General features: G+C 42.5%; 1 protein-coding gene across 1 annotated transcript in view; it reads right to left on the bottom strand.

Moving 5' to 3' along the window:
- Window positions 1-26,724, bottom strand: part of LOC126485111 (GDP-fucose protein O-fucosyltransferase 1) — a 118,366-nt gene that overhangs the window by 56,402 nt on the left and 35,240 nt on the right. Inside the window, exon 4 of the mRNA XM_050108741.1 lies at window positions 11,678-11,869. Within this exon, the coding sequence (XP_049964698.1) occupies window positions 11,678-11,869 (192 nt within the window). The remainder of the gene's footprint in view (window positions 1-11,677; window positions 11,870-26,724) is intronic.

Below are 26,724 nucleotides of genomic sequence, written 5' to 3' on the forward strand. Positions count from 1 at the left end.
GTCTTAGCGGACGGACGATCTGGCCAACCCTTCTGAATACAGCGTAAAACCAGGGAGAGGGTAGGATCAGAACCCGTAGCAGCCACCACCTGGTCCCTGCTGATGGGAAACCCGTCCACAACCCGCTGCTCGGCAACATCCAGGTAGAAACACAAAAGTTCGTCCCTATCAAATGCCAGATCAGGACCCATGGGAAGGCGAGACTGTGAGATCAGCATTCGCATGTTGAGCCGTCGGCCAGAAATGAATCTCATAATTGAAATGAAACAAGTAAAGAGCCCAACGCTGGAGGCGGTGTGCAGCCTTGTCGGGAAGCGACGTTGATGGATGAAACAAGGAAACAAGTGGTTTGTGGTCTGTAACAAGATGAAATTTGGATCCATAAAGAAAAACACCAAACATATGACGAGCATAAATAATGGCCAAAGCTTCTTTTTCAATTTAAGAATATTTTCGTTGGGCATCCATGAGTGTTTTGGAGGCATAAGCAATGGGTTGTTCAGTACCGTCAGAAAAACGGTGCGCAAGGACTGCACCAACCTCCGTGGCAAGAACAAGATGTTGGCCAGGTCAATAAGTAGCCAGGCACGGGGCCTGTTTCAGCATAGTCTTCAATTTTTGGAAAGCCGCATCGCATGACGTGGACCAGTGAAAGGGCACGATTTTATGCAACAGGTGATGAAACGGCTGAGCCACCGAAGCTGCAGATGGTAAAAACCTGTGATATTATGCTATTTTCCCCAAGAAGGCCTGCAGTTCCTTAACAGATGTAGGGTGAGGAAGGGCATCGATCGGAGCGACAGTTTGCTGAAGCGAATACCATCCCGAGAGAGTTGGAACCCCAAGTACATGATAGATGCCAGAAAAAAATTGTGATTTCTGAAGATTACACTTAAGACTGGCAGTCTTTAAGACATGAAAAAGTGTGCGGAGATTCTGAAGATGTTCTTCAGTGGTGGAGCCAGTGACAACAATGTCGCCCATGTAATTGATACACCCAGGAACAGGGAGCAATAATTGTTCCAAGAATCGCTGAAAGTGAGCAGGGGCACTGGCAACCCCGAATGGCAATCGCTGGTATTGATAGAGGCCGAAAGGCGTGTTAAGGACCAGAAACTGCCTGGAAGCAGTGTCGAGAGGAAGTTGATGATAAGCTTCTGACAGGTCAGTTTTAGAAAAATACTGGTCTCCAGCAAGTTTAGTGAACAATTCTTCTGGCCGGGGCATAGGGTAAGTGTTGATGAGGCACTGAGCATTTACAGTGGCTTTAAAATCACCACAGAGACGAATATCACCATTGGGCTTAGCAACGACAATGACAGGAGAGGACCACTCACTGGAAGTGACAGGAAGCAAGACCCCTGAAGTAGTGAGACAATCCAGCTCCCGTTTTACCCGATCACGAAGGGCCACAGGAATGGGCCGAGCCCGAAAAAACTTAGGCCAAGCAGTGGGTTTGAGCGTGATATGAGCTTCAAAATCGTTCGCACGGCCTAACCCAGGAGAAAAAAAGGGACGAAAATGTCGTCGACAAGGAATCCAAGTGAGCATACGGAATAGCATCAGAGACGATATTGACAGAATCATCTATGGAGAACCCAAAAACGTGAAAGGCATTGAAACCAAAAAGATTCTCTGCGTTACTATGGTCGACCACAAATATGGGAACAGTGTGAACAACGGATTTGTAAGATACCTCAGCATCAAATTGTCCCAAGAAAGAAATCTTCTGTTTATTGTACATCTGTAATTGCCTAGTGACAGGTAATAGGGTTGGAGAACCCAACTGAAGATACGTCTGAGAATTGATGATAGTGGCAGCAGAACCAGTATCCACCTGCATGTGAACATCTCGACCAAGTATTTGGACAGTGAGGAATAACTTCCCTGAAAGGGAAAAAGTGCAATTGACAGACAACACAGAAGCAGAATCAGCGTCACGGTCATGAACATCATGTATGCGGTCGGATTTGCAAACTGAAGACACATGACCCCTCTTTTTGCAATTGTGACACACGGCCCAATGTTGGGGACAATCCTCCTGTGAATGTTTCGTAAAACACCACGGATATGAAGGAAGTTGCCGGGGGTTTTGCTGCAGTTTCTTAGAGGGTTGTTTACGGTTAGGCCGAGGCTGCGTGTGGGAGCGTACTGCGGCCACGTCAGCCAGCGGGGACATGCCGCACGCGTCGTCAACAGCGCACAGCCGTTGTATTTCCCCGACATCACCCCCACCTCTATTTGCGCCCCAGCGGCGCGAGAAATTTCAAAAGACTGCGTGATGGATAGGATGTCATCTAGAGTCAGATTTGCCAACTGAAGGGCACGTTGCCTAACGTCTTTGTCGGGCGCCGATCGGATAATAGCATCCCGTATCATGGAATCGGCATAGGATTCTTTGTGAATGTCAGTAACAAATTGACACTCACGACTGAGGCCGTGAAGTTCAGCAGCCCAAGAGCGATAGGACTGATTTGGTTGTTTTTGACAACGATAAAAGGCAACACGAGAGGCTACCACATGTGTTTGCTTATGAAAATATATGGACAGAAGTGAGCACATTTCAGCAAAGGACAAAGACGCAGGATCTTTCAAAGGAGCCAATTGCGACAACAACCGATACATTTGAGGTGAAATCCAGGAAAGGAACCGAGAATTACATGTTTGTTCGTCCATGACATGAAATGCCAAGAAGTGCTGTCGAAGACATTTTTCATAATCAGACCAATCTTCTGCCGCCTCGTCGTAAGGAGGAAAAGGAGGTATAGACAATGACGAGAAACGCCCCGCGTTCGATGCCGCGACGAAATCGCGAATCACCGATGTGAGAAGCATTTGCTGTTCAATAAGACCTTGCAGTAGTTGCTCTACAGTAGCCGTGGAAACCTGTGGGTCAACGATGAAAAGGAAAAATCCACTACCTCGTCACCAATTGTTGTAGCGTCAAGTTAAACACATATATTTCAAAAACGACACAACACATGTGAGTCACAGAGCAAGTACACAAAGTAAGACATGTACACGGTAACATTCAAATCAGCACTGAGTCCAAGTCTGGCGGCCGCTGGCTGGCTGGCCGCTTAGATGGCGTAGCTGCTGCATGGCTGGCAGACAGCGCCGCATGTAGAGGACACACGTAACTGCGCAGCGGCACTTTGAAATATCGACGAGTCACAACACTGAGTACCACCTAACATAATTTATAAGGTCTGCTGAGAGCAATGAAACATTTGTCAGAATCTTTAAATTTATGATAAACAGGTCTGGTAGGAAAAGGGGTGTGGAAGGTCAGGATTGGTGAAGATACACTATGTGATCAAAAGTATCCAGACACCTGGCTGAAAATGACTTACTAGTTCATGGTGCCCTCCATCAGTAATGCTGGAATTCAAAATGGTGTTGGCCCACCCTTAGCCTTGATGACAGCTTCCACTCTCGCAGGCATACATTCAATCAGGTGCTGGAAGGTTTCTTGGGCAATGGCAACCCATTCTTCATGGAGTGCTGCACTGAGGGGAGGTACTGATGTCGGTCAGTGAGGCCTGGCATGAAGTTGGCGTTCCAAAACATCTTAAACGTGCTCTATAGGATTCAGTTCAGCACTCTGTGCAGGCCAGTTCAAAAAATGGTTCAAATGGCTCTGAACACTATGGGACTTAACTTCTGTGGTCATCAGTCCCCTAGAACTTAGAACTACTTAAACCTAACTAACCTAAGGACATCACACACATCCATGCCCGAGGCAGGATTCGAACCTGCGACCATAGCAGTCGTGCGGTTCCAGACTGAGCGCCTTAACCGCGAGACCACCGCGGCCGGCATGTGGAGGCCAGTCCATTACAGGGATGTTATTGTCATGTAACCACTCCGCTACAGGCCGTGCATTATGAACAGGTGCTCGATCGTGTTGAAAGATGTAATCACCATCCCCAAATTGCTCTTCAACATCAATGTAGGCCTGTGCTGTGATAGTGCCACACAAAACAAAGGTGCAAGACCCCTCCATGAAAAACAGGACCACACCATAACACCACCACCTCCGAATTTTACTGTTGGCACTACACACGCTGGCAGATGATGTTCACCAGGCATTCACCCCACCCACACCCTGCCATCAGATCACCACATTGCGTACTGTGATTCGTCACTCCACATGTTTTTCCACTGTTCAATCATCCAATGTTTACACTCCTTACACCAAGCGAGGCATTGTTTGACATTTACTGGTGTCGTGTGGCTTATGAGCAGCCGCTCGACCATGAAATCCAAGATTTCTCACGTCCTGCCTAACTGCCATAATACTTGCAGTGGATCCTGATGCAGTTTGGAGTTCCTGTGTGATGGTCTGGATAGATGTCTGCCTATTACACATTACGACCCTCTTCAACTGTCAGAAGTCTCTGTCAGTCAACAGACGAGGTCGGTCTGTGCACTTTTATACTGTATGTGCCACTTCATGTTTTCACTTCACTATCATATCGGAAACAGTGGACCTAGGGATGTTTAGGAGTATGGAAATCTCACATACGACAAGTGACACCCAATCAACTGACCACGTTTGAAGTCCGTGAGTTCCGCGGAGCACCCCATTCTGCTCTCTCACGATGTCTAATGACTACTGAGGTTGGTGGTATGGAGTACCTGGGAGTAGGTGGCAGCACAATGCACCTAATATGAAAATGTCCTGTACCTAATATGAAAAATGTATGTTTTTTGGGGTGTCCTGCACCTAATATGAAAAACGTATGTTTTTGGGGGTGTCCTGATACTTTTGTTCACACAGTGTAGATGAAATTACTTTGGAACTAATGATCCTTTTAAAACCTTTAGAGCAGGATGGCCTGGATACAGTGACCCCTTAATGGAAAGCCACTGGACGATAGATTTACAAAACATTTATTAACATCATTTAAGGAATATACATTGGTACTTACAGCATTTAACAGGATTACTTATATTGTGATTTCAAATCAAACTTGTTTCCTTAAAAAAGAAAGTTAACATTAGTGTTTGGTGGCACTAAGCCGCTTAGAAGGTTCTTAACAAAACCAGCAAGATTTCTTTAATTACTGAGAAACGCTAGTCTCATATATTAAAAAAAGGTAATAACATATAATCACATAATGACATCTTGACATAAGGCCAATGGGTACAGCTTCAGACCTGCAAAGTGGCCACCCGCTGTATTATCTTCAGCCAAATACAAAACCAACAGCCATTAGTGCACGCAACTAGATAAGTATGCACTCCATGGTTGTACAATGCTGAACAGTAGCTCCTTCAGAAAAGCACAGGAAGTTTAAAGACAATTTGCTTATGACAAATAAAACTTTTTACACAAAAATTGCATGAACATGGACATTAGTCCTTGGGAATTAATGACCAAAAATTTAAATCTCAAATTTACCAAGTTTTCCAAACTGACCTGGCATCTAACCCTTTTAAAATTACAAGACACCTGACCAATACTGAACCAAGATGAGTTACAATACATATTTTTAGATACGGACTGTAAATGGCACTAGCCCTCCTTGAAATTTTCCCGAAAGCAACCTGAATCTATGGCATAATGTTGTTACTCAAACTCCAGCCTCAGCCAGTTTGCACTACAGGTTAACAGGCCAATTTTCCTTAAGCCCACTATGTAAGTAACAAGAGTAAAGATAATTTCAGTTTGAAATCAACAGCCAAATTGAGCAACACCACAACTGTTGGGTCCCTTAAAATTTAACATTTAAATAGGTGCTTTGAGTTTTTGTTACTAAGGAGAGTGATCTTTCAATTTGAGCTCACAACCAATTAGGCAACACGATAACTGTTTATTCCTTTTGAGCTTTACGTACTTGTCCTCGAAGACAATAGCCGCATCTTTACTCTTGGAAATGATGAAACAAGAATACGTGATCACTTACAGTACCTTGAGCCAAACGCCATCTTTGCAGCACTCGAGAATCAAAATTATATTACCCATTTCATTGCAGAACGATTACCAGCATATTTTGCTATCAGCACAGAAACTGGCAGCCAGTAAAAGCAAGCCATCAGTTAATAACATTAAGCAAGCACCACACACAAGATGTTTTGTTGCCTGTATATAAACCTCCCTGCTGCTACAACAGATAACAGAAAGGAATGTTAATCCACACTGGAGCATGACAGACAGGTGCCCACCATATTTCTGAAAGCACGAGCAAACAAAATTTTCTAATATGCATTTAATTTGGTAGACCAAAGTAGAACACAGTAACAATTCAAGCACTCATTGTGCATTCCCAGTTGAACAGAGGTGCCTCACTGGCCCTCTTTCACCTCTCTCTGGTACATGAAAGCAATTGCCGAGTCCCAACTGGGCCACGTCCACTGCATGTTGTTCCATTAAACCACCTTATAGGGAACCTCTCCTGTTGACGCCCACAGCTTACTGTACAAGCACACAGGCAGAGGTCTTTTTCTATGCTTGGAACAAGTACGACCTCTGACTTCAGGCGCATCAATATGACCACACAGCCGACTGACAGATCCAATCGATATGTACAGATCAAGGTTAAGAAAATGCAAGGAAGTATATTTTATTTATCTCACAAAACATGTAATCATAATGATGAATTCTATACATGAGAAAACTTTACATTAAGAAAAAAAGTAACACTCCTCAAACCAGGAAAGTACTATGAAAAGGATAGACTGCTACTCACCACCATATAGAGAAGGTGTTGAGTAACACAAACCACCATATAGAGGAGATGTTGAGTACACACACACACACACACACACACACACACACACACACATATTGAGGCTGGACTGTGAGCAACTGCATCTGCTGGGAGAAGCAATCTGTGGATGGTGGGGATAAGGAGGAGGGTGGGGCAGAGAAGGTGATGGATAGCAGTATAGGGGTAGTGGATGGTGTGGTGCTGCTTGTGGGAGCATGCAGCGACATGGTGGGGACAGGGTAGGACTGCTATGTGCAGTCAGGAGGTTTGAGGGGCGAGGGGGGAGGGAAGGGGAGAGGAAAAAGAGAGAAGTAGAGGAGGGGAAAAGATTAGTGTGTGGCATTGGTGGAATAGAAGCTTTGTGTGTGTGTGTGTGTGTGTGTGTGTGTGTGTGTGTGTGTGTGTGTGTGTGTGTTTGATGTCTGTATTGTGTTTGCTTGCTTGAATATGTGTTAGGTTACTACTTTAGAAGGAGGCCATCTGGCTGAAAGCTTAAATGTTATCATCTTTCTGTTACGCCGTCTGTGATTCAACATCATCTCTGTACAGTGAGTAGCAATCTATTCTTTTCATAATATTGTTATTCCACTCTGGATTTTTCCATTTTTTGACTCATCAAATCAGCACAAGTGTAAAGTCCTTCAGTTTCTATTATGGAGGCATATTTTTGCTGCACACCAAAAAGGTCTGAAAGCCCCAGATATTTTGTTGTTGCTCTGATGAATTCGATTCGCTGGCTAAGCCAGATATATTGGGAGTTGAAATTTGTGAAGCATGCAGGGTAGCAGTATCTGCAATATATGGATCTGCAATGTACAACGACTGGCTGGCAGCTAATGAAAAGATATCAGTCTTTAGATGCTGGGTTTCCAACTCCATATACAAATAAAAAAGTACTTTGTGGATGTGCATTTATGCTAGAGACTGGAGATGTGCTGTTAAGGTTTCTAATACCTTTTTTCAAAAATACATGCTGCAAAGGAAATAAGATCATAACCTCTCAGGAAGTTGTATTCCCTGAGCACAGCAGGGTAAGGACCTTGTCATTTGCAGGGTCGACATCATTGACAGTTACTTGTCAGTTCGTGTATTAGACAGCAGCACTGTTTTTCACTGTATCTTTTCTAAGAGTAAACCTGGAATAATTGCTATCCAACATTTATTTCCCTGCTCTTCTTGTTCTACTATGTCAGACAGACACACACTCTCTCTCTCTCTCTCTCTCTCTCTCTCTCTCTCTCTCTCTCTCTCTGCAGCCAGAGACAGTGCTAATGTGTGTGCGAGTCGTGCTTGTGTGAATGTGTGTGTGCTTTCGACTTCAGAGGAAGGGCTGTTGTCCAAAAGCTAGAACATATGGCAGTCAGCAGTCTTTTTGTTGTGCCTGACTGTGACAACATCTCTTCTGTATGGTGTGTCGTAGTCTATCCTTTTCATAGTATTTACAAATCAAAGCAGCTTGTAAAGGAACGAGGATGGTGTTGGCACATCAAAGACCCTAGAATTACTCCTGTTTAACAGATATTTGTTGGCAGCAGGAACAATGGAATTTTTGCTTTGTTCAGGTTTGCTTTAACTGTTTGCACACGGTTATTACTTGTGAAGAACTGTAGACAGTCATTTCATTGCACTCAGTCTTTATAATTCACAGAATTAACGACCCAGAAAAAAGAAATGCATGATACATTAATACTCTTAAAATTCCACAAGTTTCTTGTTAGAATGCTCAAAGAACTAACACAAAGGTAATTTTGATGCTTGTGCAAAACTGAGTCCTGTAACAGTGACGCTGTCATAACACACTACCCAGGTGGTGGAGTGTCACTAGGCAGTTTCAGGAAAAACTGTAAGTGGCTGAAAAGAACCGGGTAGGCAATAGCAAACTGAAAATAAATCCAAAAGGGCAAATTGAGCAGTATTCAAACATGAGGCCAAGCATCTTCAGCAATGTATGAACAAAAGGTGAACAAGCCAACCAAGAGAAATAATCAAGAACAAGTACGTCAGTAGTGTGTGAACACAGGGTGTTACAAAAAGGTACGGCCAAACTTTCAGGAAACATTCCTCACACACAAAGAAAGAAAATATGTTATGTGGAAATGTGTCCAGAAACACTTACTTTCCATGTTAGAGCTCATTTTATTACTTCTCTTCAAATCACATTAATCATGGAATGGAATCACACAGCATCAGAACGTACCAGCGTGACTTCAAACACTTTGTTACAGGAAATGTTCAAAATGTCCTCCGTTAGCGAGGATACATGCATCCACCCTCCGTCGCATGGAATCCCTGATGCACTGATGCAGCCCTGGAGAATGGCGTATTGTATCACAGCCGTCCACAACACGAGCACGAAGAGTCTCTACATTTGGTACCGGGGTTGCGTAGACAAGAACTTTCAAATGCCCCCATAAATGAAAGTCAAAAGGGTTGAGGTCAGGAGAGCGTGGAGGCCATGGAATTGGTCCGCCTCTACCAATCCATTGGTCACCGAATCTGTTGTTGAGAAGCATACGAACACTTCGACTGAAATGTGCAGGAGCTCCATCGTGCATGAACCACATGTTGTGTCGTACTCATAAAGCCACATGTTCTAGCAGCACAGGCAGAGTATCCCGTATGAAATCATGATAACGTGCTCCATTGAGAGTAGGTGGAAGAACATGGGGCCCAATCAAGACATCACCAACAATGCCCGCCCGAACGTTCACAGAAAATCTGTGTTGATGACGTGATTGCACAATTGCGTGCTGATTCTCATCAGTCCACACATGTTGATTGTGAAAATTTACAATTTGATCACGTTGGAATGAAGCCACATCCGTAAAGAGAACATTTGCACTGAAATGAGGATTGACACATTGTTGGATGAACCATTCACAGAAGTGTACCCGTGGAGGCCAATCAGCTGCTGATAGTGCCTGCACACACTGTACATGGTACGGAAACAACTGGTTCTCCCGTAGCACCCTCCATACAGTGACATGGTCAACATTACCTTGCACAGCAGCAACTTCTCTGACGCCGACATTAGGGTTCTCGTCAACTGCACGAAGAATTGCCTCGTCCATTGCAGGTGTCCTCGTCGTTCTAGGTCTTCCCCAGTAGTGAGTCATAGGCTGGAATGTTCCGTGCTCCCTAAGATGCTGATCAATTGCTTCGAATGTCTTCCGGTCGGGACACCTTCGTTCTGGAAATCTGTCTCGATACAAATGTACCGCGCCATGGCTATTGCCCAGTGCTAATCCATACATCAAATGGGCATCTGCCAACTCCGCATTTGTAAACATTGCACTGACTGCAAAACCACATTTGTGATGAACACTACCCTGTTGATGCTACATACTGATGTGCTTGATGCTAGTACTGTAGAGCAATGAGTCGCATGTCAACACAAGCACCGAAGTCAACATTACCTTCCTTCAATTGGGCCAACTGGCGGTGAATCGAGAAAGTACAGTACATACTGACGAAACTAAAATGAGCTCTAACATGTAAATTAAGCGTTTCCGGACACATGTCCACATAACATCTTTTCTTTATTTGTGTGTGAGGAATGTTTCCTGAAAGTTTGGCCGTACCTTTTTGTAACACCCTGTATAATCGTCGGTGACTGGATAGCTTTGGATACACCAATGCAACTGGCCAAAGTGCATTCATCTCTGTACCGATGTCTGATTCCAGTGATGATACTTAAGAGATGTAGTAAAACAAAGCACCAAACCAGAGAACCACAGATACACACGACTATTGCACATGTCTCCCCTTCTGGGATGTGGAGACTCCTGTGCACGGAGGTTCATGCTTGCAAATCACAGTTATGCGTCACTTTGCACCAGTGGAAATGCCTCCTTGCCTCTTGGTGCAACAGCTCCATGCACCTGATACGCAATGAAAGTTGCACCAATGTGAACATGCCATTAGTGACATATTCGACAGCTTTCGGATTGGGTAAAAAAGTAATACATTCTTTGCCAAGCAAGATTTGGGCATTCCAGGCACTGTGGGGCAGAGTGGTGCCTCATCAGACAATATCGCTAAAAGTGTACAAAAGAAGTATATGACATTCAGGATGTTTTTGTCCAATGCGTAAGTGATCATCTCTTCAGTTTAGATGAAATAGAAGTAATCTGAGAATACACTACCTGTTGTTACATCCTTCCTACCCTAAAGTGTCAAGGTTTCAGAGATAAAGACATACTCACAAAAATAATTGTTTCGAGCAATTCTGTGCACAATACATACTGTCAAATTGCAGGAACAAATAAAACCAAACATGTAGCCGTGTTCTTGCATCCTCCTAACATTTGAGTCTTCCATTGACTAATTCATGTATTCTGTTCCATGTATCACATCATGAAGGAGAATCCTTAGTCATGTAAACTGAGTCTGTATTAACCCTAAAATTTCAGCAATCTCATATTTGGCAAATAGCAGCCCTTACTATCTTAACATTCTATGTCCACTTCTGAATTTTCTTTAGACCACTGGCTCTGCAGTCTGACCACAGCAGCCAGAGACAGTGGGCATTTGTGTGCGAGTTGTGCTTTTGTGACTGTTTTCTAATATGAAAGAAGGACTTTTAGCCAAATACTTAAGTATAAAGTGGTCTTTCCATTGTGCCTTTCGCCAACTCACTATTTCCTCTATATGGTGAGTAGCAATCTATCCTTGAGGTATGGATATGTTACATAATCAAGCTGGGATCCTTTTACTTCCCATTTTGTTTTGGCATCTGCCTCCTTCAATTTGTTTTTTTTTTTTTCTTTCATTTTTAACTAATTACCATTAACATACATGAGTACAATCTGCATTTTCATTAAAGAGAAAGGTTGGCACTCTGTTTTAAAGAACATAGCACCAGATCTAATTTTGTGCTATCAATGAAGAAATAAAGCACAGAACATCACAACCTCAAGGAAAAGTGTAATCCATATGCAAAAGAATGCTCACTGACTTACCTGGCCATTTTTTTGGTGGGAACTTCATGTTCCAGGAATTTGCCATATCATGATGGTAGACATCAAAATGCAGTGGTCCGTAATACTGTGAGGCAACAAAATCAACACCAAAGGTATCCCAAAATGGTCCAAAGGGATTTCCTTCCTTTGCATTACATCCAACATTGTTTCCTCTTTGAGAGTAGCAAAACACTGAAATGATAACAGCAATCAATTACACAAAAACATTCTACATCAGGTAACACATTAGTTCTATTGATTTAATAAAAATGTCTTTTGGCTAAATATAAAGAGCAGATTATCTACAATCAATTCAAATGGAAAGTGTGCTAAAATGCTATGAGTTCTGAGCATTTCAATGTTATTTTCACTATACTCCTGTTGTTAAAAGAGGGAGTTTGATTTCTCATCGCAAAACTGCAATATGCTTTTTCACTGAAAAGAAAACTGCACTACCACATAAAGAGGCTATTGTACTATGTGATTTTGCTGAAAATTATTCCTTTGTGTTTCAAGCTGAAGGCCAAGGATTCCATTGGCCACAGAGCATCTGTGTGTTGTTTATAAGGCAAAAAATTATTTCAACTAATGGCAGATGGCTTGTGTGTTATCAAGAAATAAAAGAGGAGGAGGAAGTCTTATTTATGCATACTTGTGGATGAGTTCGTTTTTCATACCGAAAAAGACTAGACAAATTGCATGTCCCAAAAATCTTCATACTCTGGAAATCAAAGCCCATAACTGCCACTAGAAAAAAATATAGACTATCAAATGAAGAGATGCAAAAATCATCACAGATTATGTTGCAAAAGAACATGTTTTTATTGGGTTGTTGCTTAAGTTCATAGTGTTTTCCCTAAATAAATACAACAGAGACTTTAATCATGAACAATATATTCTCATTCACTATTTACGACAGTCTGTCAATGCTGGGGTAACTTTCTGATTCCGCAACTCTAGTAATTATGTGGTTTTGACGCAAGGACTCTTCGAGCCATGTTTGGAGCACATTTTTATCTGGAAAGGAAGTTCCTTGAAGGTTGTTCAACAAAGTGGAAAAGGTGAAAATCTGAGGTGCAAGGTCAGATGAAAAATGTGGGTATGGAATGACTTCCCAATTCAACTTCTGTAAGTGTTTTTCAGTCTAGCAGATAGCCAGCAGGCATTATCATGGAGCAGCATCACTTCACGAAGTCCTCTTGGTCATTGTTCTAGCATGGAGTCTGCAAGACATCTAAGATGGACAAAAAATGTCAGGAGTGATAGTTACACCCTGAGGAAGCAGTTTGAAGGGCACCACACTGTCACTGTTCCACCAAATGCTTAACATTATCTTCTGTGGTTTTTGTGCAGAGAGTTGCTGCTTTGTTTGGGATCAATCATTCCTTTCTTTTCCTTATGTTAGCTTAAAGACACCATTTCTCATCACCAGTAACAATACAGAAAAGGAATGGTCAATGTTGTTCACAAGCCGATTTATGTCTGAGCACGCAGAGATGCCATCCACTGATTTTTGTGATTTTTGCTTCGATTTTTAACCTTCCCACCGCACGAAAATGTTGCACGATGAAGGAATGATCACAGTTCATCACATTTGCCAGTTCTTGAGTACACTGATGTGTATCATTGTGGATTAATGCATTTAAATGATCATCAAAAAATCCCGAAGGCCTTCCTGAACATGACAAATCACTAATGTCAAAGTAATCCTCCTTAAATGAGAAAACTGCTTTCTTACCATGATCTATCCCAACATTTCTGGCTGCCTCTGGTGCTGTCATCCCTCTACTGAACTCAAACAGAAAACTATGTCAGAAATGTTCTGATTTCTCCACTTGGCACTCCATTTTCTACTTCCACAGTTCCACTCACACTCTCCAAAAGACAAAATGACACTATGTGAACTCAAATAGCAACAATGAAATACAAAATAAAAAATGACAATCAATAAATAAATCCACAGCAACTTGAAAACCAACATGCAGAACAAAAACGCTACAAACTTGTGCACCAATCTACCATATCAATAATTCGTCATTCTTTGAGAAGACTACATTACGTCATTTAAAAGGAAACTGTGATATATAATCTTAATCTCTAATAAGATCATAACTGGATAACAATGCTTTTCTTGTTGAAGATAAGTAGAACATTTCTCATTGTACAGCACACCAATAACTTACTGTTAAATAGTCACAGCTACAACAATGTTTAGTTAATAACGTTGCTGCGAGCAGCGTTGCATGCGATGTGGCATAGCAATTAGCAACACTAGTTGGCATGCAGTGGGCTGCCAGCGGCACTTATTTATTATTTAGTGTGTATCACTTCTGGAAGGTTCTCAAAATTTCTTGTTTGTAATTTCTGTATGTTCTGGAATATTCTATGTTTCTATAAATAACAGTATTCTCTGTCAAGGAGTTCAGTTCTTTTCTATTCTGGTTGTATGTTGGTATTCATAATAAATGCACTTTTAGTGATAAGTGTTTTGGGTTTGGGCAGGATCCTGGTTAAGACGTGACATCGTTTGGTGGAGATGCCAGTTACTTCAAAACATCTACGTCACTGTGGCTGCAGTTAGGCAACAAAGGCCATCGCCTACAGCAACAGGCACCAGACGACAAATAGTACATTGTCCCAAATCACTAAATACAACAGGTAGAATGACATAATTTGTTCATCAAATGTGTACCTTGACTTGTATATCACAGCTCTCAGTGGTTTGAGAACAATGATGAGGAGCCAACAACTGGGATAAATTCCAGGCAGAACTGATGAAAATGTTTGGCAACGACCAGCATAAGTCCACTTAGCACAACAACTGAAGAACAATGTCCAATGTCATGAGGAACTACAAAGTCTTACATGCAAAATATTTTTGCTCTATGCCACATTGTGAAACTGATCATGACAGAAGTTAATAAAATCACACAGTTGATTAACAGTCACTTCAGACATGAAGACATGTCCCACTGATAAATTCATCAAGTGGTGCCACTGCTTGTGGGGCACCACAATGACCTTACCTCTCACGCACTAGGTTGTAAGAGAAGAGGTAGACATACCCCATATGGCAGGAGGTAGTAAAGAATGTTGAAGAAGAAGAAGAACTGTAGCCTTTCGTTTAACAACAACCTCTACCATCAGTAGAACATGCCAGGACGAAGGGACTTTGCACACTCAGACTTAAGCTGCAGCTTTCAGATGACGGCCTAGTGCCTGATCAGTGATGACTATAGCACCAGATGTCAACCATCACAACAGTTCTATAAATGCCAATCAACTGCAGATGATACAGTTGACCTGTGGGACAAACCTTATTGCCATACCCTGGACTACGTCACTCCCCAACACACTTAGCCTAGTGATGGGACAACCACCTGGTTTTAACTATGGATTGGCAAGCTGATTTTTGTTCAGTTAAATGAAACAACTGGCAAGACTGGCAGCTACAGCAGCAATATGAATGTTTTCTAACAGTCTCCAGATTCGATTGACTTCATTTACACACTTTTTCAGCCTTTTTGGTTATACACAAAGCATGACTAGAGTTCTCTACTTTTTCAGAGACAAATAATGTTTTGTTTTTCAATAAAAAGTGGATAAAAAGCATGAGTACTTTCAAAATTTATGTATTTATTTGACTCTATACAAATTTTTCATACTTCTAGGATTAAATGTGGGTTTTTGGTTGGTTTTGAAAGGCTGGCAACTGTTGCCACAGTATAAATTTAGTTTAAACAAATATACAGTCACTTTTTTGTTTAAATTTTTTGAAGCCCTGTCTCTTTCTTCCCATTGTTTGGTGATTTTATCGCTTTCTTTTTAAGCATATACTGCTACTCGTGAGAAGTATTTTTTGTGGGAAATATTTGTCATCATTTGTTAATTTTCTTTGAATTTATTTAAGTGTCATAATAGGATCATCTTTGCAGATATTGTATATGCATTGAGCAACTTTACGATAACTTTTTATCCAGTCATATGATTTCCATTCCCATGCCACTGTACATTCCAGCATTTTGATCTAGTGGCATGGGAGTGGTGGGGTGGGTGGGGTGGGGGACAGGAAGAGTATCATGCTCTTGGTGCCACTTGCAAAGGGGCGCCAAATGGTCGCCGAGACAAACAAGATTTTCCGGAAAATATATTACTGTAGAAAATTCTGTGCATTATATTACTTTATGTAATTCTGGATGGGAGGCCAATAAAGTGTAGTGTCTTACTCCAGGCCTCCAGGCACTAAGGAGGGGGGAGTAAAGGGTCACAGCCCAGGTGCGAGTTATGTTTGCTATGCAACTGTTTTCATCTAGACAAAGTTATCTATTAAATAAATGCCTATTCATAAATGTGGATGGAAAACTGAACTGAAAGCTATGTATTGGCACTCACTCAATAAAAAGAAAATATTGGAACAACAGTAACAGTGATGACAAGAGATAACAAAGCGCAGTAAACAATAGTGATTTAACAATGGCAAAACTCTCAAATGTTTCGACTCAGAATTAAATGTGTCAGAATACATCAAGTGTTTACATTCAGTTCCTCTGAGAGACTGGTTTCATTCAAAAGCATGAATTAATCATTCAACCCACACATAAAAGATTACGGCCAAGTAAGTCAACTGTTTTTCAACAACCAACTGAATCAACTGTTTTCATTTGGCTGTTCCCATCATCACTACATAATCATTCACCTTCATTGTACATAGTTATCAGCCATGTGCCTAGCAGCTGAATTCACGTAAACTAAGAAAGGTGACCATCTATGGAGATGAAGTAAACATCGATGAAGCCTGCCCGGTTAGCTGTGCGGTCTAACACACTGCTTTCGGAGTGGAAAGGCGTGCCGGTCCCCAGCACAAATCCGCCCGGCGGATTAGTGTCGAGGTCCAGTGTACTGGCCAGTCTGTGGATGGTTTTTAAGGCAGTTTTCCATCTGCCTCAGTGAATATGGCCTGGTTCCCCTTATTCTGCCCCAGTTACAGTATGTCAGTGATCACTGTGCAAACACTTTCTCCACATACACATACACCATACTTACTCTACCACTCAAACATTGGGGTTACACTCGTCTGGTGTGAGACGTTCCCAAGGGGGACGGGGGAGGGGGGGGGGGGTTAACTGCACAATAACCCTGGCCCTGGGTTCAGTGCGGGGCGGCGGTGGGGCTAGTGGACTGCAATAGCCTGGTGTGAACCACTGAAGGCTATGGCAGGGAAAAAGCCTCTCTGTCATTTCTAGGTCCCCAGTTCCATACAATACAATACAATACAACCAATGATGAAAATCCTATATGGATGAAAGTCATCAAAATGTGAGGAAATCACATTGACATCATCAGTGGCCAACTTGTCTGGGCACTAGTTGACTTAGGGGCTTGTTTATTTGTTAATGCTTATCATCTCCAGCTATAGAAGATTATGTTCTATGATACAAAAGTGATCGTGCTGAAATTCACCGACAAGAGAAACCCTTCCAATTTGTCATTTTATCAGCACGTAGTCACAATGTTATTGTGAGATGGGACTTCTTGCAGGTACAATAACCAGTCAGACTGGAAGAACGGAGCTCCAGACTGGCAAAGACATTTCAAGAAGCACACTTAAAAGATTGCACTGGGTGGATGTTTGCTGTTAAAGACATTGTTGGCCGGCCACTGTCAACAAAACTAGTTCCATTCATCTGTTAAACTGTGAAGCTTCTGTCGGCTGCCAAAAGTTACTCAACCTCATTAAGGAAAACTATGTGCCAGTGACATCATAAGCATTTTAGGTGGTCAAGATGAACTCTGCCTCACTAATTGTCATGAGCAGTCCCAATTCTTCCCTAAAGCTATGTGCATAGGAATAGTTGAACCATTCCAGCAAGGGCAGCTTAATGCCATTGGCAAAAAACTTTGCTCTGCTACCACTACAGACAATTCAATGAAGGAAGCTACCATCGAACTGTAAATAGAGTCCGGTCTAACCAAGGAACGATGCTGATGAATGTTAGCTGTTCTGCACCAATTTCTGAATGCTTTCAGATCTGGAGTGGAGGAAAGAAGGACCAAACGGCCCATGGTTCAACACCGTGTTAACATTGGGGAGCATCCACTCATCAGCCAGCACTCATATAGGGCCCAGCACTCATATAGGGCATCACCGCTTGAATGAGGTATAGTCCAGGAGGAAGTGGAGAAGATGTTGCAAAACGACATCACTGAACCTTCAGAAAGTCCTTGATCATCTCCTGTGTCTCTTCAAGGTGGAGGATGGCACTTGACATTTCAGTATTGACTACTGACAACTGAACAAAATTATAAACAAGATGTCTACCCATTGCTGAGAATTGATGACACCCCACACTGATTGAGGGGAGCAAAGTATTTCTTGCAACTATGGACATAGAGAGAGGCTACTGGCAAATTGAGATTGATGAGGCTGTCCAGGAATAGCCTGCCTTCATTGCTTCTGATAGCCTGTTCAAGTTCAAAGTAATGCCGTTTGGACTAAGTAATGCTCCAGTCACCTTTGAGCATACGATGGATGGACAACCTGCTCAATATCTTGATATTTGGATGACATAATCACATTTTACAAAGACATTTGGGGAACACCAAAGCCGCCTGACAAACATGCTGAAGTGCGTTCAGATTGCAGGCCTCTGACTGAATTCGAAAAAGTGCCTCTCTGCCACCCCAGTAAATAATCTTGGGGCATCTACTTAATGGCAATGGAGTCTGCCCTGACCCAGATAAAGTAACAGCAGTCCCAGATAGTCTGATTCCTTGGCACATTTGTGGTGTGAGAAATTTTCTTGGAAGGTGGTTGTATTACTGTTGAGTCATAGAAGACTTCTGTACCAAGGCAGCGAGAAGCTAAATTTTCCTGGAAGAAAGATCTTTCCTTGTACTTAAAGAGGCACTAAAATCATCTCCAGTCCTAGCAATGCAGTATGAGGATGCTGAGACACAGCTCCACACTTGATGCTAGCAATTATGGAATAGGTATCAATTCAAAAAGATCCAGGAAAAGTGATAGCTTACACTTCCACAATACTCTCCAGGTCTGAGAGGATCTACTCTACAACTAAGAATGAGTGCCTTGCAGCTCTGGTCATATTTACTTGGCAACGCATTCACCACTGTGACAAATCACCATCCTCTATGCTGGCTGAATACCCTGAGGGATCCATCAGATCGATTGGCGAGAAGTGCACTGAGGCTTTAGCAGTACATCACAGTGGTATACAAAAGCAGATGCAAACATAAGGACACCAACTGCCTTTCAAGAAATCCTTTGCCAGAATACAGTGGTGTCGATGCAGTCTTTGTCATCACTGCATTAAATGACATTGGTACTGAAGAAGGAGAAAATCCACCACTGCTAAAAACAGAAGCCTTGAAGAATGAGGAACTAACCAAAGATTAATTCCAGTTAATAAACTGAACATTGTGTAAGAGGAATCAGGATCCGATCGCATGGAGATGGTTGCTCATCCTCCCAGCTCATCTATATCCCGAAGTTTTTCCATAGCACTCCGACTTCTGGCCACCTTGGACTCATGAAGACTATACAGAATCAGACACAGGTATCACTGCCCAGGTCTTTTCTGATCCATTAACACTAAGCTCCAGAAATTGATAGTTCCTCAAAGAAGACATTGTTTTGAAGCAAGGGACACCACGTGTGATGCTCTCTGATCATGGAAAAGTTTTCCAGTTGAGACTAGTATCAAATGTAATTTCATGTTGTTACACCACACCTAAAGAATGAGAACTACCTACCTCCCACAGATTAATGGTCTCACAGTATGCTTTAACAAAAGCTTGGGTCTTAGTGTAGGTTGATGCTGAACAGAGAGATTGGGATACAATACTGCTTGTAGTGACATTCGCATGCAACTCAGTGAAGCAAGACACTACAGGCTTCACACCATCCTTTCTGCTCCATGATCATGGTGCCAAAACAACAATGGATGCACTATTTGTGTTTCAACTGGAAAACACTCAGGACAATTATGTGGAACACCTCATCACCAGTACCAAAGACAAGACAACTTCTCACATAAGGACCTTGGGTGACCATGAGAAAATGCTACTTTCAGCTATACTTTATCCTCCAACACTTGTCAGGCATCACATATGAAGTTTAAGATCTGACCCTTTATCAAGAAGATAAAAACTGTGAGTTGTCGTCCATGTCCTCTGTGTGAAACCTTACTACAGTCCTGAGTCGCAGATTGGTAATGGGGGTTCTCGTTCATGGAAACTTAAGACCATCTTGAGATTCACAAATCCTCAATGGAAGGGCTACATTCAATTATTGTACGGTAAGGAGAAGTGGCAACACAGCCAGAATGTGAGGATCCACTAGTGCTGCTATACAAAGGACCACTGACAAGATCTAGATCCAGAATGCTGTAATCAGCTCCAATGGGAACTTCTGAAACAGCGGGACACAGTTTCTCCAGGAGAGGAAGCAATGCTGTTAGCTGTGCTGCATGCAATGTGATGTAGTGGTTAGTATCACTGACTGGCTTGCTGCAGGTTGCCAGTGCAAATCTGACCAACAGCTATTTGTTATTTAGGCCATATCCTACGTAAGCGACAGAAGTGACTGACAGCATGTGACAGCTTCAGGCGACAAAACACAACCGCAGGTATAGTCACAGAAGTGCCCTACTTGAGTGACATCTGTGTTGCTGCCTGTCTCCCGCTGCAACTGGCAACATTTGAATTCAAATGTGTTTGAATCTTGTCGCTGCAGCACATGTGACAGAGAGTGACAGCCACGTGTCTTCTCGGCAAAGCAGTGGAGCGGATGCACCTGCAGCTATGTAATGCTTATCATCTGATTTTAAGAAAACTATTCGGTGAAAAAATTTGATTCTTCTGCATCTTACAGCTCGATGCCTAAATGATAAAGGTCTGAATTTATTTTCATTATTCATCATAGTTACTGTGCTGTATGAAATTGGGTACATGGCTGCCAGAAATTTTTAAGAATTTGCAGAGGTAAAAATCACATTGTGTAGACTTTCCGTATAGTTCATTTAAGGCCATACATTATTGCATATGAAATGTAACCAATATATCTAAATTGTATTTAAAGTTGAGACCAGAATGACATTTCTTTTCATTCTTGAGATATTGGTTGTTATATCCACGGATGGGTCGCTCACGGCGCATCTGAACCTTTCCTGCTCTTTGGGAATCAACTGGTCGTAAAAATCGTCTTACCTCTTAAATGGTTCAAGATATCAAAACGACGATTTTTGGAAATGAAAGCACACAGAATGGATTATTTTATTGTATGATTAACACTCGATATGTTTTTGTAAACACATGAGCAGAGCGAAAACAAGACTCCCTATAAATTACTCCATTAAGTTTTGTCCTTATTTTCATAGCCAAACAAAGGGAAAGAAACAGTTAAACGGGATATCAATGTGACCAGCGTGAGGTCTAGTTTTGCATGAAAATATTTAACTACTTGAAAGTAATCAGGATAATTAATGACAACTTAATTAATGAGTTGAGGAAACATCGAAATATTTCATGAAAAGCTGCTGCCAAGCTATGTAAATGAAGTGTCAAAAATTTCATCTCTTCAAGGCCTAGCTATTTTGCACATAAAAAGATACATTTGTGCGGTATTTAAATGTCAAGAAGGCTTCCTTCGAATCAAGTATGTTAGGAAGACAAACGAAGAGTCAAAGATCATGCTTTCTGAATAAAACTTGGGAAAAAAAAAAAAAAAAAAAAAAAAAAAAAAAAAAAAAAAAAAATTTAAAGAAATCAGTCAAATATTCCATGAAATGATTTGTGAAAAAGAAGTAAGTAGATCAGATAAATGTTTTACATGCCTTTGAACGATGCTTGAAATCATGAACAGAGAATGAGGTGCACCAAACGCTTCCCTAAAAATTTTCCTTTCATACTTTAAACAAATCATTACACAAAATGTTTGACATCCTTTTCAAAAATTTTATATGCTTCACTTTTACAGATTATTTAGATTAATTGAAACGCATGACCTTAACACTGACTGCTGATGAATTAAATTCGCAGTGTCAAATATCTGTAAAATTTCATGGCTCATTGTAATTTATTAGGAATTTGATGTGTGTGACATACTGGGATAGGTGTGTATAAACTTAAAGATCAAGTTCTTTGGCAAGACCTTAAAAATATACTTAGCGATGCAGTACAAACAGTAAAAATAAAACTTAGTATACAGCATTGTAACTGAGTCAGTTAAAATATAAGAAGAATGCGGAATCGAACCCAGGGCTTTACAAAGCACGTAATCACAAACTGTAACGCTACTGCTACCCCACAGCTGGCTGTTTTTTTAGCCAACAGTCTCTTTATTTATGTGTGTATTTGTTCTTGATCATGTAAAAAATATTCATATTTAATTTATTGATGAGAAAGTCAAATGCGCTTCTGCTCATTCACGTGTATTCGAAGAATTTGTCTGCTTATCTTCATAGTTGATGATATTTATGAAATCCTCCATGGAGATTCGTCCCTTTGTAAATTTCATGCAAAGCATTCCTCTTCGCTTTATTTTCTTAAATAAACCTAATTTTGTAGCCTTACTCTCCAGTTACAGCATTCTAGAGTTTAGGGGTGCCATTTTATAGAAACAGGTGGTCGGCTCTAAACAGCCGTCTTGTAGCGCAACATGGTACTCGCACGTAGGACACCCGAGCTTTTTGCCTAATGCTGCTGCTTGTTGCTGGAGTGTCGCATATCCAGAAATTGCTCGCTGTCGGTCGCTTCTGTCGCTCACGTAGGGCACGGCCTTAGAGTGTATCATTTCTGGATGGTTCTAGAAATTTCTTATTTTGTATATCTTTGAATATTTGATGTTTGTATGAACAGCAGTACACACACTGTCCAGAAGTCCAGTTATATTATGTTTTGGCTGTATGCTGGTACTTATAATGTGGCTTCAGTGCTAAGTATTACTTCACTGACGACCTTGCCTTCAGGTCTGGACTAAATTCTAGTTATGACGGGGCAATATTATTTAACATTAATGTACTTGTAAATAAAAGTAAATTAATTAAATTTTACGTAGTCTTCATTGAGTGTGTTATTATGGTTTTGGTTAAAATATTTTCACAGTTAACATGGAAAAGCCAAATTTGATTGTAAATTTAAATGTACCACTCTAACAATGTAATAAACTGACTGCCATCAATTTTAAAAAGATGTGACAGCCTTAATTTGGTTTTGTCATTTAAGGTTTCAATTACAACTTAGTTGTAGTTCTACAGGCTATGTGTCAGTAAAAGAAAAGTTGTATTAATGCATTTGTACTAGAATACTAGCATGAAATTTGGCACATACATTAACAAATGCTGTATTACTAACACTTTTTTTTTTCAAAACAAAAAGAATCTGATTTTGGAATTATATGAATTACAAAAAATTTTGGTTCAAGAAGAATTCAGTATTTTTATGAACATGGTCAGGCAACAGCTTGGAAGATGGTTGGTTGGTTGGTTTAAAAGAGGGGGGGGGGGGGGGGGGGGGGGGGAAGGGACCAAACTGTGAGGTCATCGTCCCTTGTCCCCAGTAAAATAATTACCCACCGAAAAGAAGAAAAGAAAGGAGATGTACAGCACAATAACAAGAGAAAGGAAGAACCAGAAGAATGTCCGAAGGACAAAAAACACTACTATGCACAGAACAGGAAAAGAAAACCATAGAGAGAAGCAAGAAACAGATAGAAGGGTTAAAAACAAGAGAGCAGATGACTGGCCGACCACGAGAATAAAAAGGAAAAGCCAACCACTCTGCGACACATTTGAACATCCACCCTAAAAGCATTAGAGTGGAGAACACAAAGCGACAAAGGGCATACACTAAAACTTACATAGAATGATAAAACCAACCGTCGCATATAAAATGTAAAACTAAATTAGCTGATGAGGCATCGTCAGCTAAAATTAATAGCAACGAGTTCGGTAACTGAAGAGTCCATCCCAGGGCATCCAAAGAAGGACAGCTCACTAAGATATGGGCCACTGTCAGCCGGGTGCCGCACCGACACTGAGGTGGGTAATCATGGCGCAGGAGGTAGCCATGTGTCACCCAAACGTGGCCAATGTGGAGCCAGCAGTGAACCACAGAATCCCTGCGAGAGGGCTGCATGGAGGACTGCCACACATTCGTAGTCTCCATAATGGCATGCAGTTTGTTGTGCGTGCTGAGTCTATGCCATTTCATCTCCCAAAGCCGTAAAACCTTGCGGCGTAGTACTGAACGCAGGTCAGTTGCAGAGAAGCCAATCTCCATAAGCGGTTTCTGCATAGCCTGTCAGCAAGTTCGTTGCCTGGGATTCCGACATGACCTGGGTTCCGGACAAACACCATTGAATGATCGGACTGTTCCAGGGCATACATGGACTCCTGGATGGTCACTATCAAAGGATGACAAGGGTAGCACTGGTCGAGAGCTTGTAGGCTGCTCAAGGAGTCAGTACACAGAAGAAATGCCTCCCCAGGGCATGAATGGATGTGCTCAAGAGCACGAAATATAGCCACGAGCTCGGCAGTGAAAACACTGCCGCCACCGGGCAAGGAATGCTATTCAATATGTCCTCCATGGACATACGCAAAGCCAGTGTGAGCATCAGCCATCGAGCCGTCGGTGTAAACCACTTCGTGGCCCCGGTACATGTCAAGAATTGAGAGGAAGTGGCAGAGGAGGGCCGCGGGGTTAACTGAGACCTTAGGGCGATATCAAAGGTCCAGGCGGAGCTGAGACCTAGGGTTTTTTTTTTTTTTTTTTTTTTTTTTTTTTGGGGCGCAAAACTTCTATGGTCATTAGCGCCCAGCCCGTGATGTAGGAAACAGGAAAAAAACGAAATTTAAAATCAGCAGCAATGGGAACAAAGTCATAAAATTTGAGAAACTAAAGGCAGAAGGAATGCTTAAAAATCCACTATAGAAAGGGGTTGGTTGTCCCCAAAAAAGCTTCAAATGACTGACGTCATTTCACTGTCACTAATAAACTGTAGAACGCAGTCAGCTGAGCGCGTGTCATCTGCTAAAATCGACGATAGATCAGGCGATAGCTGTAGACGGGAGCGTAACGGATAAAAATAGGGGCATTCAATTAAAAGGTGTCTGACCGTCCACAGCTGAGAGCAGTGGGGACAGAGTGGGGGAGGATCACCGCTTAAAAGATGTCGATGGCTAAAAAGACAGTGCCCTATCCGGAGTCTAGCTAAAATTACCTCCTCCCGACGACGCGTTCGGGAGGAAGAGGTCCAAGCGCAAGGAAGGGCTTTCACTTCCCGCAATTTATTATGGGGAAGTGTTGACCAATGCGCATGCCATAAATGAGCAACTTGGCGACATAAACCGCTCCGTAGATCGGTAAACGGAAGAGACTGAATAGCTGGCCGAGGAAGAGAGACTGCAGCCTTGGCCGCTATATCGGCCGCCTCATTCCCACAGATACCAGCGTGTCCCGGGAGCCAGAGGAAAGCCACTGAGACGCCCCCCAGGTGGAGCAAGCGCAGACAGTCCTGAATCCGGTGGACCAGAGGGTGCACAGGGTAAAGAGCTTGGAGACTTAGGAGAGAGCTGAGAGAATCTGAGCAGATTACGTACTGTATCCGCTGATGGCGGCGGATGTAGTGGACAGCCTGGAGAACATAAAGCTCCGCAGTATAAACCGAACACTGGTTGGGAAGCCGAAAGTCATTTGGGGTGTCGCCAACAATATAGGCACTCCCTACACCTAACGATGTTTCCGAGCCGTCGGTGTAAATAAATGTGGCTTCCGTCATTTGTGCACATAGAGCAGCAAATGCCCGACGGTAAACAAGTGTAGGGGTACCATCCTTGGGAAATTGACATAGGTCTCTGAGCAAGTCGATCCGGGGACGGAGCCAAGGCGGTGCTGTACCCCAAGTTGTCTAGAAGGTTTTAGGAAAGCGGAAGGAAAGAGAATGGAGCAGTTGACGGAAGCGGACTCCCGGGGGTAGTAGGGAGGAGGAGCGGCCTGCATACCCGACATCAAAGGAGGCGTCGAAAAAAAGGTCATGGGCTGGATTAGCAGGCATGGAAGACAGATGGCTAGCATAACGACTCAGAAGGACTGCCCGCCGATTGGACAGCGGAGGTTCAGCAGTCTCAGCATAAAGGCTTTCCACAGGGCTGGTGTAAATAGCTCCAGACACTAAACGTAATCCATGGTGGTGGATAGAGTCGAGACGCCGAAGAATAGACGGCCGAGCAGAGGAGTAGACTATGCTTCCATAATCCAATTTCGAGCGCACTAAGGCGCGATAGAGGCGGAGAAGGACCACTCGGTCCGCTCCCCAGGAGGTACCATTCAGGACACGGAGGGTGTTAAGGGAACGCAGACAGCGAGCCGAAAGATTAGGAAATGTGGGAGGACCAGCACAGTTCTCTGTCAAACATAAGACCCAAGAATTTAGCGACGTCGGAAAACGGAAGGTTGACAGGACCTAGACGTAAGGAGGGCGGAAGAAACTCCTTACGTCGCCAAAAATTAACACAAACGGTCTTAATGGGTGAGAACCGGAAGCCGGTTTCGATGCTCCACGAGTGGAGGCGATCGAGACATCCTTGAAGACGTCTTTCAAGAAGGCTGGTCCGTTGAGAGCTGTAGTAGATCACAAAATCGTCCACAAAGAGGGAGCCCGAGACATCAGGAAGGAGACAATCCATAATTGGATTAATGGCGATGGCAAACAGTACAACACTCAGCACGGAGCCCTGTGGTACCCCGTTTTCTTGGGAGAAAGTACGGGAGAGAGTAGTGTTCACCCGCACCCTAAATGTGCGCTCTGCCATAAATTCGCGAAGAAAAAGGGGCAGCCGGCCTCGAAAGCCCCAAGAGAACAGTGTGCGGAGGATGCCTGTCCTCCAACAGGTATCGTATGCTCTCTCCAGATCAAAAAATATTGCTACCGTTTGGCGTTTCCGGAGAAAATTGTTCATGATATAAGTGGAGAGAGCAACAAGATGGTCAACGGCAGAACGATGCTTTCGGAATCCACATTGGGCTGG

Source organism: Schistocerca serialis, chromosome 6, assembly GCF_023864345.2.
Source record: "Schistocerca serialis cubense isolate TAMUIC-IGC-003099 chromosome 6, iqSchSeri2.2, whole genome shotgun sequence".
Taxonomy (NCBI): Eukaryota; Metazoa; Arthropoda; class Insecta; order Orthoptera; family Acrididae; genus Schistocerca; species Schistocerca serialis.